Below are 17,370 nucleotides of genomic sequence, written 5' to 3' on the forward strand. Positions count from 1 at the left end.
TAATCCAGGATTTATTACTTTTTATATTTAAATCATTGTCGGTACCTTGAGATAGGTATCTTATTGGTACATTTTATTGTTTTATTTCAATCTTTAAATTTTTATTTTTATTTTTACTTTTTCCTAATAAATTATGGTTTGTACTTTAATACTTTATATTTTAAACTATTCACTTTACAATTTACTTTTATACATTATAGTTTTTATACACTGCTTATTACCTTACTTTTTACCTATTTTCTTAAATTTTACTAACATTTATACTGTTATTCTTCATGTTGTTGTACTATTATAGTATGTCAATTATGTTAATGGCACGTGTTGTGCCGTATATGTGTAAATAAATAAATAAATAAATATCATTTTAGTATTTTAAGTATTTCTGCGCAAATACATAAGCTATCATTAATAATTGGGATTTATATAGTTTTTAAGCCCATAAGACATAAAATGCATGGGGTCGTCGGAAGACTCACTTGGTTACAGACGTTTTGTTTGGCATATTGGCCTGCCAAGAGTTCAAAAAAGAGAATTTCTTTGCCTGAATAGATAGGTACCTATATAAATTTGAAATTATTATTATGTATCATTCAGTATCATTTATCCGATTTCTGGAAGGTGTCTAGATTTCTGGATCACTGGATGTTAAGAGATTTGGACATTGAACTAGATATTCACACTTTAATTTATTATTATTCGTATTACCTACTTCATGTTTAGAAATAAATTATTGTGTATTGAATCACATGACATTTGGGACCAGTTACAGGGATTTTACCGCTGTGCCACCGGGTTGTCACGTGCTTATTATTGACAAGGATTCACCACTGTACTAGTTTCATTAGCGACTTAATTTATGGTGTTAATACCCACAACATAGGATCTAGAATAGTATGTTGAAAATAATGATCACATTAAAAACCGGTTAATGTGAAAATAAAACCTTCGCTCCCGTTGGCTGCAAACTGCAGAGAAGTGAACGACTCGTAACGGGATAATAAAACCGATCTGGTTTTTCAAGAAATAGTTTCCTCTTTGAGATTTGTGCTCTAAAAAGTGTGAGGTGACTTATAATATTTATTGGATACTTACCTACATTTCTATGAAAATATCATACCTACAATCCTACAAAGTAATAGTTGCCCATAAAATGTTCTTTCCAACCTATTTAGTGGTAAACCGAAAAAGTAGAATTACTCATCATTATTCATGAGTAATTCCACTTTTATTATGTACTTCTTATTATGAGTTTTATTTAATTTTTGCCTACAACTTTCTTAATTTCGTTAGTTTATTTTGGATTACCTTTTATTAGGATAAAGTCTATCAAATTGATAATAGTTTCCTTATTTATATTGAGTATCAATGGTCATTGCAGCTTTCATTACTTCTATAAGTATTTACAAGCGTAATAACAAAGTTTAAAATCTCTATTCGTTTTTTGCCTACTTTTGTCTACAACTGTGCTTTTCGATGTCCAATGTTCTCCCTTGCGAAGATGACCCACAAACGGCACAAACTCGCCGAAGAGAAAAGCTTATAAAATCTGTAGTTATCTTACTTTCCCGCGGTTTAGATTTAAACTTTTTACCGTTAGATGGCGCCCTCCAGCAAGAGTACGAAACACTCGTACAATATAAAACCTGGGAGAAAAAAATTATAACATAAAAAAATTATGCCCGCACTAATCTAATAACCTCAGGTACGGCTAGGGACTACAGATTTTACAGTAATATATTATTTTTTCAGCACCATTAAAAAAAATATTAGTCGGTAGTAGGTGGTACTCACGTAGAAAATTTGTATGTCATAATCGAACACCTCTTGACGGAAGTGCCAGCTCCCGGAACAAAGAACAGAGTGTGTTCACAAAGGCACGCTGTCAAAATATGTTTCAGTTTTCAGTCGCCATAGTTGGGGCGATAAGATTCAGGTGGTTCGTTCTGGAAATTCGTCGTTATCGACGACAGGGAGTTTCCTGCTCCCCAAAGCCTTCGCGTTTAATTCCCTTACCTAAATTTTATAAACTGTAACAATTTGAAATAATCAGGAAGCTGATTTATTTTTCATTTTGACATTTTATAAACATGGCTTGCTAAAATGAGGGGTCTGAAGGTGATTTCGGTATCTCCGTGCGGAGGAGTTTTCTCCAGGGTTGGTGGGTCGAAAGTTAATAATAATTATAATGGAAAAGAATTGGAACAGTCGTTCGTCTCAGTCGCAGACGAAGACTCAGAATGTTGATACCAAAAAGTCACAAGGTAAGAATGTCATGATTACGTGTAACATGATTTGGTAAAGACGATTGCGCAAATATTTTAGAATATTTCCTTGTTACAGATGCCTCAGTTAGCAAACCTTGGCCTCGTTCGAACAAGAAGCGCGAATCTCCCAGCAATGGGCCCTCCAGAAACGATGCCAGTCGCAAACCTGCGCCGCAGAAGAAATGTTTTGACAAGCGCCCCAAACCAAGGGGCGCATATAACGGAGGTCTTTTGGGTGGAAAGTCGGACGCCAGGTAAGCTTCCTTCCTGGATTCAAGCTATTGTTACATACGTTATTTCATATTACTATTGCACAATACGTGCAAAGGTCATTCGCTACTTATCAATGTTTGACCTTGGCTTTTCGTTTGTTATTAGTTATTGTCAAACCTACCATCGTAAACTTTCAATAATGTGCAATAAATTGTTCCATATTTCACAAAACAATGGAAATGAATTCAAAAATGTATTAATTTAACTTGAATATGATGAACAAAATTCTTGACCTATTTACCTTACAAGTCATTATTTGTTTCGAATCAGAGAGGGACTGGCAGACATTAAATTTCAGGTAAAGTTGCAGAATTCCGCCAAACACAGAATTATTTTTTAATAATATTTGATTTCAATTTGTACTACTGGAAATAACTATTTAAGTTGGGGGAGATGTAAAACATGCACGAAATAGGTTTTTAGTTTGGTTATTTTTAATAATTTATGCATATTTCCTAACCTTTAAACTTAACTTTTATTTCGAAAAAGTTTACCATCTCCCCTAACATAAACAGTTGTTTCTAGCAGTAATTAAGTTAAAATCAGATGCTATTTTACATTTTTTGCGTTTTAAGCGTGAGGAGGATTTCGACAACTTTATCAAATTTCATTCTGATGAATATAAATATGTATTTAAAATATATACATATTATCATCCTATTTTTGGTTTTTGACTTATTTTTTTATTTCCAGGGTAGAGGATGACAATGCAGAAGTGGGATCAGTATTTCTGCCTGGCAGCAAAAAGCAAAACTTGAACCATTTGCTGAACTTCCAGTATACCTCCCGCGAAGCAGGGGGCGCGCAGCGGGGCCCCGGAGGCGCGGGGGCCCGGCGTCCCCACGGCCTGGTCTACACCAACACCCACAAGCACAGCAAGGAGCTCTTCCTGCAATCCAAGTAAGAAGAAACACTCGGCTGATGGACACTACCCACCAACACACAAATGTCACAGTGTATTATCAAATATTAGTTACTGCAAAATACTTGTCATTTTATTTATGCCATTTTAGGCTTTTACACGGTAATTATTAACCAAACTGCCGCGCTTTCAGGCACAAATTATGCAAATTAAACTTCTTTTCAACAATTGCAACAAATAGGTTATTAGGTTTTTAATTTGGGTTAATTAACACTGGAAAGACCGTAGCATTCATTTATCTTATTTACTTTTTAAATATAATGATTTATTTTGAAGTTTGAATAAAAATGGATTATTATTGTGTCTTACTATATTTCCCAATGTAAATAGTTGTTTCTTGTAGTAATTAAGTTGAAATGAAGTGTAATTTCCATAACATGTGCCTATTTTGAGTGCTGCGGTTAGGTAAATATTATACTCATTTAAGAATATATGAGTATAGGCATGGTTTTACATGTGGAAACAATATCAGTTTTATAAACCTAACCTAAAATCACACATATTAAGTGCGGTAAGTAAACATTTATAACAAGATAGATTGGTAGCAACGTGGAAATAATTTATAAGTATCATTCAAAGGCCAGGTCTACTGTGACAAAATCAAATGTAGGTTAGTTTTTGAAAAATCTTCTCTACTTATAAAGTTTGATAGTTTCTGTGTGACAAATGATGTCTATTGTCTGTTTTATAGAACCTTGTGTTTAAATGTTTATAGATAGGTTAGCTTCATAAAATTTGGCTTTACAAATAAAGTGTACATTAGTGATTGGCAGTTGTTCATAGACAATAATATAACTGCAACAAAAATATTAGTTTGTGAGAATGCTACTCTGTTATGTCAGTTGTATTATCCAGCTCCATAACCAAATGCCATAAAAATAGAGGGAAAAGTCAAGACTTCTCAGTTTATAAAGTGATCATTTTGCATTAGTGTTATTTTAAGTTTGGAATGTGAATTATCTATAAACATGACTTATTTCTCTTTAAATAAGTGTGATTGTCACTGGGATAGGTATAATTGGGAAAGTCAGAACTGGTAATACACATTCATTGAAATATTATGGTAAATATACGGAAAAATGCTTTGCTTACAGCGTGGAAACAGAGTTGTTACATCAAATTGAGTTCTTAAGTTTCAACTTAAAACAACAAGAAGCATTTTGTGAAGTAAATTAACAATTACATCAATCGATTTGGCGTTAACTTTGTGGTCTGGGTTATTGTGGAGTGAATCAAATATTAAAAGAACTAGTCTTTAAAAGCGAGGAAGCGGAATTAAATAGGGAATTGTGTTATTATGAAATTACTCATAGGTGGACCGCATTCGTCCTAAAAAAATTTACGACACGCCGTTCCTAATAGTTCATATATAGATGGTAAATGGTGATTACAAATGCATAAGATTAAGCTAAGTTGATAACTTCGAAGAAATAAGATTATGGATTTGTTTATTAATTTGCGGTTATTGTTCCAGTTGTCAGTTCGTTGTGAAAGCTGATGGAAACTATGTGGCTCACTTGGTTGACCCTGACATTCCCGTGAACTGGGATTTGGTGGAACAGATTGTGAGTATTTTTTGTGTAGTCTTCAAATATAATTCATAGCTTTGTTTGCATAATGCCGTAAGAAGTTGGATCGTGGATGTTGTTGAGATTGGGTTGATATTCATATTAATGTCCATTGCAATAGCTCTGCAGCTATTTAAAATTTATCTTTTAATTTTCAAACTTGGCTAAAAATGTTTAATAGTTTATGCATAAATGTATCCACTTAATGTGGAAATTTTGTAAATATGTCTTATGTAACAAAAGTCTAAATATGTAATACTTTTCAGTGTTGCAATGGGACCCAATTATTTTCCCCCTACATTGCAAACTGTTTTTAAAGTATTTACTTAGAGTGCACCCAAAATACAGATGAAGACCCCAAGGCAAGAAGTTGTTAACTTACATTTTCGTAAAAAATGAGTTAGAATGCTCTCTAAACTAATTCGCATACGCTCTTTCCAATGAACACCATGCCAGAGCTTAAAAACGGCAAGAACATGCTTAAATCAATGTGATGAACATGTTAACTACGTGTTTCTGTGACATTAAGTTGATAAAATCAGGGCAAGAACTTGTTAACTACTAAGTTAGCAAGTTCTTGCCGTAATTCTGTAATTAACAACTTCTTCCCATCTACATTGGTTTAGATTTTTATGGTTAACATGTTATTCACTCACTTTAACGTTTACCTTGGTGGTTTTAAAAAGTTTTGCAGTGCGTGTTTTTTATTTAAAAATCATCGAAAATGAGTTCCAGAGGTGAAAAAATGGTGAAGATGTGTCAAAAATTGATCAGGGAATCAGGTAAGCTGTATAAAACATTATCGTTCATCTTAATTTATCCTAAGTAGTTTGAAAATGGGTGAATCATTTTTGTTTTGGTGTTTTTCTGTCTAAAAGTCAACAATTTTTTTTTGTAATGCTTATTAATTTGTTTCAGGAAGTGTTCGAGAGTCCACTAATTTAGTACAACCTGAGAAGCATTTAGAAATACCTCAAAATAATGTAATTTTAATGGATGGTAAATGCAAAAAAAAATGTTTTACTCTTTGACTCTGAATATTCTTTTATGTTTTCTTATGTTTTGAATTCCTTCATTAATGCTTTACAATATTTCGTTTCAGAAAGTGTTCAAGACTCTTTGACTGGTGTTGAGTTTGGGATATTATTAGGAATATCTCAACATGATGTCATGTTAATGGTAGGTAAACTTAAAAATACTTTGTTGTGACACTAAATTCTTTTGAACATTGAACTAAAAATGATTATTTTATTGTACTTTGTATTTTCAGAAGATAATCAGAGTAGTCTAGAGTATATCGCTACTACCACTGGTACAGGAGATATAATTTTGGAATACGTACAAGATGAGATACTTAATACTTTAAATCAAACTGGTGAGTTTGATTTAAAGTATTGAGTAAATTGTACCTCGCATCCGATTTGTCAATCCCAAAACTGTATGAGCTCTATAATATGTTTTGTGGAGAAAAAGAGTATGCCCCTGTTTTGTTGAATCGTCACACTAGGATCTTTACAGAGGATTTCAACTTGTCGTTTGGTGTGCCTAAGACAGACACTTGTGGGACTTGCGATAGCAAAAAATCTGACCAAATTCATGTAAATATATATAAAGCTGCATTTGAAATGCAAAAAAATGATAAGAAAAAGGCATCTGAATGTGATGAAACTTGTTTCATCACATTTGATTTGGAAAAGACGCTACCTCTCCCAAATATATCCACAGACGTGGCTTTCTATTTAAGAAAACTGTGGCTCTATAATTTGGGAGTACATTGTGTGACAAAGGAGTTAAATAGGGCATATTTACATGTTTGGAGTGAAAACGAAGGGGGCAGAGGGAGCGAGGAAATTGCCAGTTGTTTAGTGGCCTTTGTCAACACCATGCAATTTCAGAGCAACAAGTCTCACCTTATTGCTTGGAGTGACTCTTGTGCCGGTCAAAACAAAAATACGTATTTGATTATGTTCTGGCAATATTTAATTCTAGCAAAAAAATTCTAAATAATTGACCATAAATTTCCTGAGGTTGGTCACTCATATATTGACTCTGATAGAGATTTTGCATTGGTAGAAAAAAAAATTATAGATGCCAGTCCATTCAATCAGTGGACCAATATGTAAATTTAATGATGTCGGCTAACACAAAAAATATACCCATCGTGACAATGATGGCTGATAAGTTTGTTAATATTAAAGAATTAGAGCAGCAATTGAACTTTATACGCAATACAAAAAACACTATCGGAAAAAAGGTTAACTTTTTAAAAAGGAATTCGCTGGATAAGAGTGGAGGAATTCGGGATTTATAAATATCGCTAATCACTCTCCGAAGAAGAGCCTTGGAAAGAAGTGGATCTTAAAAAAAAGGTGTGAAACATTATCTTCCCCGCCAATGCTGTCATCAAAAGTGAGAGATAACAAAGAAATCGATGCGGCCAAATGGAATGATATCCAAAAATTGTTACCATACCTGGATGAGGTTTTTCGTGGATTTTTTAAATCTCAAAAAAAAATTGACACATGCTCTGCTACCTTTTCTTTTCAATAATAATTATTATTTAGTCACTTTATATCAAAAAAATGTTTAATTTGTTTGGTTAAATAAAACAACAAGAATTTAACATGTTCTTGCCTTTCAATTCTGTATCTTCCTCACCTATCCCTGAAGATGGCATGAACATGTTAACTACATTTTTTTGTAGAAAACATGTTTATTTTAACTTTTAGACTGCAAAACTACTTAATATTACTAGATGTAATGTAAATTTGGTTTGTTTACTACACCATGAAGGATTAGTACATTGTATATGACATTCAAATAAAAAATTATAAGGCAAAACGCAAAAGTCTAAATATCTCAGAATGCCTTCAATGTAAGTTAACAACTTCTTGCCTTGGGGTCTTCAGATGTATTTTTGTACAACAGCAATCCAATCAGCACTTTCAAAATGAAATGTGTCTAGTATTACAACCCTGGTCAAATTAAAGCAAGAACCAATTGACATTTGTGGAATTCTTTGCTTACGTAGGTAATTACTAGACAGGTGACCGGGTATCAAAATGACAATTCAACACACCTACAAAAAGTCATAAAAAGTGATGAAACAAAAACTAGGTAACTATTAAACATAGTTTTTGTTTCATCGCTTTTTATGACTATATGTATCACTTTTTAAAGGTGTGTTGAATTTTCATTTTGATGAAATATCATGGAACCTACTAGGCATACTGTTGAAAGCTCCATTGTAACCTTTCTGTCTTACACACTGGAGCTCTCGCAACTCTCTTTCTTTAACGTGCGTCATCTTTGAGAAAGAGGGAGAGGCTAAAACGGAGCTCTCAGTCTTCAACGCAGCTTCGTTGTAACCTCTCTTTATGTGTTAAAAGAGGGAATCTTACAAATCAAAGCAGCTGCCCAGGATCAGTAAACCTGGAAAAATTTGATGAGGTCTATGTTAAAAGCAGGACTCCAGAGGGCTCTTGAAGAAATAGAAAAAGGGAAGGGTTACAATGAAGCTCTCAGCCACATTACCATATCAGCCTCCTTCTCCCACTAACCCGTGTGTCTGTTTACAGAATGTGCGTGTGTCGGAGCCTTTGCTGTGTCCCATCTGCCTGGGCGAGGCGGTGGCTGGGCGCATGACCCGCTGCGGCCACGCCTACTGCTGGCCCTGCCTGTTGCACTACTTCGCCCTGTCCGAGGATTCCCAGAGGCCCTGCCCCATCTGCTTCCAGCCCATCGATAAGAGACATCTGAGGAGGTAATTTACTGCCTGCGCAGGGTTAGATATCTTATCTGATCTTCGATTTGGGAAGCGGGTTTGGGTACCGCCCCGGGAACCATTTATTGGATAACCGACACCTCTGCCATAGGTCACCCCAAGTGGTTCGCTATGCTTGGTGATTTAGCAGGGGTTTATCGATAAGAGACATCTGAGGAGGTAATTTACTGCCTGCGCAGGGTTAGATATCTTATCTGATCTTCCATCTGGGAAGCGGGTTTGTGTACCGCCACCCCGGGAACCTGCTATTGGATAACCGACACCTCTGCCATAGGTCACCCCAAGGGGTTCGCTATGCTTGGTGATTTAGCAGGGGTTTATCGATAAGAGACATCTGAGGAGGTAATTTACTGCCTGCGCAGGGTTAGATATCTTATCTGATCTTCCATTTGGGAAGCGGGTTTGGGTACCGCCACCCCGGGAACCTGCTATTGGATAACCGACACCTCTGCCATAGGTCACCCCAAGGGGTTCGCTATGCTTGGTGATTTAGCCGGGGTTTATCGGGTGAAATGTGTTCAGGATGCTCCTGCCCACAGGCTGCATGGTATACGGGATCGGGAGGGTTGGTTTGGGTAACCCTTTAACCTCTCCAACTGATCTCTCTTGACCTGTCGCCTTGCGCCATAGCGAGAAGGATAGATCATACGTCCGTCACTCAAAGCTGACAAAGGCCCTAAGGGAAATTATCTTCCTCAGGGCCTCCCATGTGGGGTTAGGGGCCGTTCAAGTATTATGTAAGCACTATAGGGGGGCAGGGGGTCTTTGCTTTGCTTATTTTTGATGACATGGGGGGGTGGGGGGGTCGAGATAGTGATTATGTCAGCACTGCTCAGCAGTAGTTATTTTTTTTTTTACACATTGGCAACCCACACATTGTCTATGTTTGAAAACCGAATACATATTCGGGGATTCCCACAAATAATTAATACGTTTAGGTACTCGCTTAGTTTGTTTAAATGAATATTATGTGCATTAAAGTCCTCTATCCTAAGTCTATTTTATAAGTGCTGCTTATGAATCAATACAAAAACAGAATACATTAACAGAAAAATGCATATAGGTACCCATTTTTACGTAAGCATGGGAGGGGGGGGGTAAGAGCTTTGCTTACTTTTGGTGACAAGGGGCAAGAGGGGGTAAATAATTGTAATAAATCTGCTTACATAATACTTGAATGGCCCCTTCAAAAAAAAAAAAATCATATAAATATACAGTCGAACTTGGTTATAACGATCACGGCAACAGCGAGTTCACGGCTATAATGAGCAAATAAAAAACAATATTTTAGTTCAGGCTTATCTTCATATAATTGTTGACTGTTATAACGAGGTTGATTCACTGATATACCATGCAAATAATTTTGTCAACACAATTTCTGGATACTAAGGTCCTGAGGGAAATTATTTTCGTCAGGGCCTTCTGTGTGAGGTTAATGTAAAAAAATCTTATTTATGAAGTTATCTATTTAGGAGGCCAAAAGGGGAAATTTTCTGTATTAGTGACCACATTTGGATATCTAGGTACTTACCAACATATCTCCTCCCCACCTACTTCCTCTCCCCATTTTCTTCAGCCTCACAATATATCATAATCACACTGGCTCTGGGCATTTGGGACTCTTGTGTGAATGACAAAAAATGACGAGACAACATATTGTCATTCCTGTCACGTGATAGATGGCCAACTATTGAAGAACTTTTAAATTATCACCAGATTGTAGTTAGGGGACCAGCATTATGAATACTTGCGACAAGTTCATTTTGACTATCACTGACTTCACATTATTTTCTTCAGTGTCCAGGGTGTTTGGCAGGAGACCATTCCTATTGGTGGCGAGATGACCATGAGGCTGATGAGGCGCGCCCAGGGGAGCACCCTGGTGGAGCCGGCGCCCCCCCTGGAGCCCCACGGGCCCCTTGAGTACGATGGGGCCCTGGAGACCCTACTGTCCGTGTCGGAGAACAAACGTTCCACCTTGTTCTCCAAGCTCCTCACGGCAAACCCCCAAGAGGTATTATTGTGCTTTCTAATGTTATAATCTTTTTTACATTTTCAACAAATTACAAATTTCAATCAATTTAGAAGAAAAAAATTTGAATCAAGAAAATACATCTCCAATCATTAGAGATCTCGCAATGCATTCATCAAAGGCTGTCAAAAAGAATGCCACACGTGGTAATTTTTATACAAACATTGGTAAAAAAATGAAGGTTATAGTAGGTACATATGTATTTTTTTAATGAGTACCTTGATTTTTACAGGTAATGGACATAATAAACCGTGAGCGAGCGGAATTATCCAACCAACTATCAGTAGAATCTGACAATCCTGAATACTGTTTCATTCAGGACGCTCTGAACCAGTTACAGAACAGAGAGAGCAACCTTCTCTCTGCCCAATGTTACCTTGAGCCAGAAAGTTCCAATGACCCACCTAAAGCGGGTCATCAGTTTGATCCTAATAGTGACAATGCTTCGGGTGGCCTTTCCTTCATTGATATGATGGAAGAAATGGTGATTAGCAAGCCTTTGGATACGCCTGAACCCGTTGCTGACAATACTCAGGGTTTGAACCCCGATGCTCCTGCATTCTGCTTTTCTCCTGGTGGAAGCAAGGTTGAAATCGGAACTTCACTTGATGAAACCTCTGCTCCCGATGAAATTTCTGTTGCTGATGAAGCCTCGGCTGTTGCTGGTGCAAATAACACAAGTGATAACGCTGGATTATCTGACGTGCTCCCACTCCTGCCAAAACACAAACAGAAAGCGATCGGGACCAAATCTAAATACTTCTACTTCTATCAAGGTAATTTCCTAATTAAACTAGTGCACACGGATTCAGTTTATGGTCACAAGTTTCAAAGCGAATTGTTATTAATATGGGACTTTTCACTATCAACTAATCCCACCACGCCACTCTTTCAATACAACAATTTGTTTATATTAAATTCAAAATAATATGTCATCTGATTGTACTTGCATGTATATATTATTGGTGCTACAACCTAAGAGAATCTCGGTTGCCCCCGGGAAAAGTCTCCACTCCTGCGGGGTATTAGGGTTATTAAATAGACGCATCTTCATGGTGGTTCACTTTCTTCCTCTGATTGTAAACTGTCATATTATTATTCTTTTTTCTAATATTTTTTTAATTTCAGCATCTGACGGGCAAGCAGTATTCCTAGAAGGTCTCGAGGTTCGCATCCTGGAGGCGTCCTGGGGCTGCCTGAGCGCGGGCCCCCGCGAACTGAAGGCTACCGTGCTGCGCCGGGTGTCCGGCTCCGTGGGCGAGGAGTCACGCCGCCGCCTGCCCTTCCTGCGCCACCTGCCCACTCACTGCCCCTACGACATGGTGCAAATGGACCTGCAGCCGCCGTACGTGCACATGGATGCTCTGTTCTCATTCCGAGGTCAGTCAAATTATAGCCTGCCGCAAGCAGTCCGTATTGACAGCTTCGCGAAGTTACTGCATGGCGATCTGCAGTTTTCATAGACCAAATATTTCAGACAACTATTCATTTTTGCTTTAGGGTAATGCAGTGTTTAGTTGGTGTGACCCAATTAGAAAACTGGTACATAATTTATTTATTTTTTACTGTAATTTACTGGAATTTTTTATATTTAAATGCAGTTTCATTCAATTTGTCTTAGAAAGGGTATTTATGTTAATGGTTGTCATATCAAAAAGTATAACATTAATTGCATATTTAGAAGCTCTATAGCTCACAATGGAAATGATTTTGCGAGTTGAAAGTAGTTGTGTTGATCTAGAAATTCCTAATTGAAAAAGTGTATATATCACTATGCCAGAGCTCAACATTCGAGAGTTTTTTGTGCAGTCAGATTTTTGCTGTATTTACTGATGGATAATTTTCTCCCAAGAACAGTTTTTAAATATTGGTTAAGATAGTTTGTAGTCGATTCTGTATTGGCGGAAATTTGAAATAACACGGTCAACAAATCCTAACGTAATGTAATATCCGTTCTTGTTAGAATCCTAGGTTTTTCACACCCCCATGCGGGGGACACAACAACAGTGTTGTATTTTATTTACATGACCTGTGATTCTGAGTGATTTTAATGCAATAGAACCAATCTCCCCCTCTCCTATACTTTACATATTATAAAATATATTATTATGTATCTACTGTATTTTTTACACAGTAGTTTTGTGGAACATTTAATTCCTTTGGAAAACTATAAATTATATGCGTGTTTAGATATCTGTAGCAAATCTTTATGTTAAAATTGTTATGGTTCAGGTGACCTAGAAGAGCGTAAGCGACAGATGGCCCGCAAGGTACGCGAAGAGCGGCGCCGCGAGCGCGTCATCTCTCTGCAGGAGCAGGCGCTGCTGGGACGGGGACCTGGCCTGCGCCTCTCCATACACTCGGAGCAGCACTTCCCGGCCTACCAGCCCGAGGACCACCACCAATTCCCACAGCCTTCCCAGCAGTCTCTGGACGAGGACGACTGCCCCACCACCTCCTCTTCTGTCAGCGATCACTCCAGCAGCCTGAGCTTTGCAAAGGTACACATTCTTCTTCAAACGCAGCTAACTTATATTGTGGCACCATTTTTATTATTTAGTCACAACCATGGAGGAAAGAAGGGAGAGGTGATGCACTAGGGCAACTGGGCACAACACATCAAACAAACAAACTCATTGGGCATGGTTTACCAGGTCGGTAGGATTTCATCACTTGGCGTAAACAAACTGTTCCTTTTTAAACTGGTGTGTTTGTTACGTATAAACGATGAAATGCAGTGTGAAATTTTGTAAAAATCATACAGGAAGAAAGTTGAAAGCTAGGGACGCCATTACTTTTCACGTAAAAGTATTTTTATTGTTGATTTTTATAATAAATGATGTTGCGAGGACTGCGCAGGAGGAGTTGCGTACCGAAAAGTTGTGCAAATTTGATGATTTCAGAGTTTTGCTGCTTCATTCACTAACTAACTATCCATTATGCCATTTCCCTAAGAGAGGTTAGACCTCCACACACTACTTGCTTCTTTCACATTCACACATGGTCTCATACGGACTCTTCATTCCCAGATGGCCTCCGCCTCCGGAACCTGGAAGACGCGCCCCGCCCCCTCTGCGCAGCCCTCCGTCCCCGCCAGCCGGGTCCGCTACGACTCTGAGTGCAGCGAGGGCGAGGCCCTGGCAGCTCCGGCCTACCACGTCAGCCTCAGCGAGGCCATAGAGGCCGCCCTGCTCATCGCCCCGCAGTGCCACCGCCCGGGCCCCCCAAACCAGGGCAAGAACAAGAAGAAGCAGAAGGCCAAGGTGCTGTTCAGCACGGGCATTCAGCATCACACTTAATCTGATTGATTGGGAATTGAATATGCACTTACTTTTGTGTAAAATTTAACCTAATCTCACTTTTAATGCCGTGAAGTTCATGGTTACACAATTCGTATATTAATGGTTTGAAGCCGCAACATTTTATCTCCACTTTTTTTTAAAAACCTTCCTTTGAACCACAATTGGTATGTGTAAAAATCTGGCATCTATGGCTCACATATTATTTCATTATTTCAACACAGATATCTTGGCTAAAGCAATTGAGCCTTTTCTGCAAGTACGCTTCAGGAGATGCATTTATTTGCCATTATCTGCTTATTTGTGTTGTCGGCTGAGTGCTTGTTCTATCAGTAGATTTGTGGTAAATAAACTTGTTGGATAGTTTGGTGTTCATTTTATCTATCTGCATCCTTACTTTTGTCTAAATCATTAACAATGGTAAATCGATTAAATTATAACATTTCCTTCCATAGATACAGTAACCTGTAAAGTGGAAATAAGAACATTTACAGCTTGGCTATTGTAGGAATTTATTCAAATGGTAGGTAACTATTAAAAAATTTCCTTACATACTATGGCAACACTTTGGAATTTGTTCTTCACATTCAAATATATTCACATTCGAATTTGACAGTTCGTTTTAAACAAACATCAATATCCAAAGGGAAAGAAGCATAACTCGATTTTTTAATTCATAAATTTGATTTGTAAATTAGATTTTGTTTTATTTTGTTTTAACATCTAATAAATGGCTATTTCAATAAATAAATTTCAGAAGTACAAAAAAATATACTTTCCACATAATTCCTTTCAAAGCTATTACATAATAAAAAAGTTTAAGGCGAAGTAATGCAAAATTATGTGTTTTTGGATTGAAAATTTGATTGCTTAGAAATATATTACATGCTTACAGGTTACTGCCAACTCCGCCTTTTGGCAGAGTTTGAATGTTTTGAGAAACTCTGCACTCGCCAATTGGCGTGCGCGCCAAAATAATTTTCAATGCTCAGTGAAATCTGGCAACTGTCTCGACATATTGGTTTTATGCTGATTGTTGAAAAATTGTAGTCCGCTTGCGGTTTTTGACTACCTACACCTACTTTAAAGTTATAGGGTGTTGAACATGAGTGACAGCTTTCAAAGTTTACACATCGGAGTTTTCCAAGCCTTCACTGTCCAAGGCTGGCAGTGAACCTGTTAATTAAATACTGCGAGTAAAACACATCTTTGTCACACAGACATTAAGTCTTTATAAGCCCAGAAAGTATCTGACCTACAAAAACTGCTTTAAAACTCAAAATCTACTACTTCTGAACCCTTTTTCTGTTATGGTTTTATTGTATAATGTGATAAATTAAGTGCTTTAGAAAATGATCGCACAACATTAAAATATTTGTGCCTGAACTTAACAAATTTTGGTGATGTTTGTTTTTCCATAAATTAAAACGGGCAGTTGGTGTTAAGCGGAAATTTAAACCTTGTTGCCATACACGTAAGAAGTTCTTTTGTTAGCAGCTGAAATGTCAGACGACATGGTGCATCGCCTTAAACATAAAAATGTCTTGAAATATGATACAGAATCATCTCCTTTGGGAAAGTAACACTAACTTCTGAACACCGTTTGGTTAGAGTAAAAAATATGCACTTCATTGTACTTTTTTACCTTACAATCATTTTCCTATGAGCCATCTTGATGTTGCTATTTAAAACCTTTTAAACCATCGATCGCAGCATCCTCAATTTTTGTCAACCATTAAAAGATTAACTCTAGTTTAAGTACTCGGCCGACGATGCGCTGTTTTATTAAAGTGCTATAATTCTTACTATGTATTTTGTTTCAGTAACTTATAGCCATATTCCTTCTACTGCATTTCTGTCTGTTTGTTGGTGAAGCATCTGAACTGAACCATTGATTCAACACCGAAACATATTTTTGCTTAATTTTTCATTTTTTCAATATTATGTAAGTCGATTGATTGAGTTCCTATTTTGACAAGGAATGGGAGTTATAACCAGTGGCGGCTCGTGACTTTTGGGTTACTAGAGTGCTAATATTACAAAAAATGGCTTAATTGATGTTGTAGCTGAATTAATTTTTTTTTTTTTTTTAGAAAAATTGATTTTTTGTATGAAGATTTTCAGGAATTCCGTGCGGCGCACGGCTATACTGAAATTTCCTGAAAATCTTCATACAAAAAATCGATTTTCAAAAAAAAATAAAAAATCGTTTTCAGCTATAAAAACATCAGAAATGCCATTTTTTATAATATTACCACTCTAGTACACCCAAAAGTCACGAGCCGCCACTGGTTATAACATTATTGAAAGCAGTCTACAAAATTTTAAAATTTTTTAGACAAAGTTGTTTAATTTCTTTTATTCTTAAATTTTTATCTTCCTGCTGGCCAAATACAATATGTAAGGCACATACAGCAAATTTTTTTTGAACTTTTTGGTATAATGTTTTTTTTTTCATACTATAGTAGTGTTTTATATGTAACAATAATTATTCATACAATTATTACAAATTACATTTATTATAATTATTATTAACAATAATTTCATATTGTTAAGGTATTACTTGTGTTACCTCTGTAGAGATAATTTCTTTTTGTGTTAAGATAAAGTTTTTTTTTGTTAAATACAGTTTGGCTTTGAAAGATTGTTGTAATAACAGATGATGTTAAATAAATAAATGGTTTTGCTTATTTTATTTACATTTACTTATTATCAATCCAGACTTTTCAGTAATTAGGATTCAAATACAGCGGTGGATTTGTGGCCCGTTGTTTTGAGGCAAGGAGCTCCCCTGGGTGGACAGTTTTAGAGTTTGTACCCCCGTTTCACCTGCCCCAAGGTGTGGTGAGCCTATTTGAGAGGTTTTTTTAACCTGTTATATAATCTTGAGGAATTTACTGCATTTGGGTTGCGAGCGGCCGTGCCCAGAATGCGGATGCCACAACAGTTGTCTGGCAAATACGCATCAATGAAAAAGTGCCGCATTCAGGGGCACCTAGCATTGAAATGTCACGCATTTAAAGAGTTCATGAATACAGATTAAAGCTGAAATGAAAGAATACATACACAAAATTCGAATACGATGCTTTTGCCTCGGTTATTTAGTAGCTTGGAGTGGGTTGTAGTCCATTTGACCAATGGGACGGATATAGTTGGCGACTAGCATTTTAACTGTGGGAGTAAGGGGCACTTGTGTCTATCCAAGACTGCGCACTATTATCCGGGAAA

General features: G+C 36.8%; 1 protein-coding gene across 1 annotated transcript; it reads left to right on the plus strand.

Annotated features, from left to right (window-relative positions):
• The first annotated feature begins 1,900 nt into the window (after positions 1 to 1,900).
• On the plus strand, positions 1,901 to 16,837 carry LOC149421622 (E3 ubiquitin-protein ligase RNF10). The gene is made up of 10 exons (XM_089634945.1): positions 1,901 to 2,261; positions 2,341 to 2,518; positions 3,231 to 3,437; positions 4,934 to 5,024; positions 8,606 to 8,790; positions 10,609 to 10,825; positions 11,076 to 11,619; positions 11,972 to 12,223; positions 13,076 to 13,344; positions 13,873 to 16,837. Exons 1-10 carry the CDS (start codon positions 2,186 to 2,188, stop codon positions 14,140 to 14,142), a joined length of 2,289 nt encoding a protein of 762 aa, XP_089491071.1. The 5' UTR covers positions 1,901 to 2,185; the 3' UTR covers positions 14,143 to 16,837.
• Positions 16,838 to 17,370: the final 533 nt, after the last annotated feature.

The sequence above is a fragment of the Hesperophylax consimilis genome, chromosome 8 (assembly GCF_061612785.1).
Source record: "Hesperophylax consimilis isolate HC1 chromosome 8, BYU_Hcon_1.0, whole genome shotgun sequence".
Lineage (NCBI taxonomy): Eukaryota > Metazoa > Arthropoda > Insecta > Trichoptera > Limnephilidae > Hesperophylax > Hesperophylax consimilis.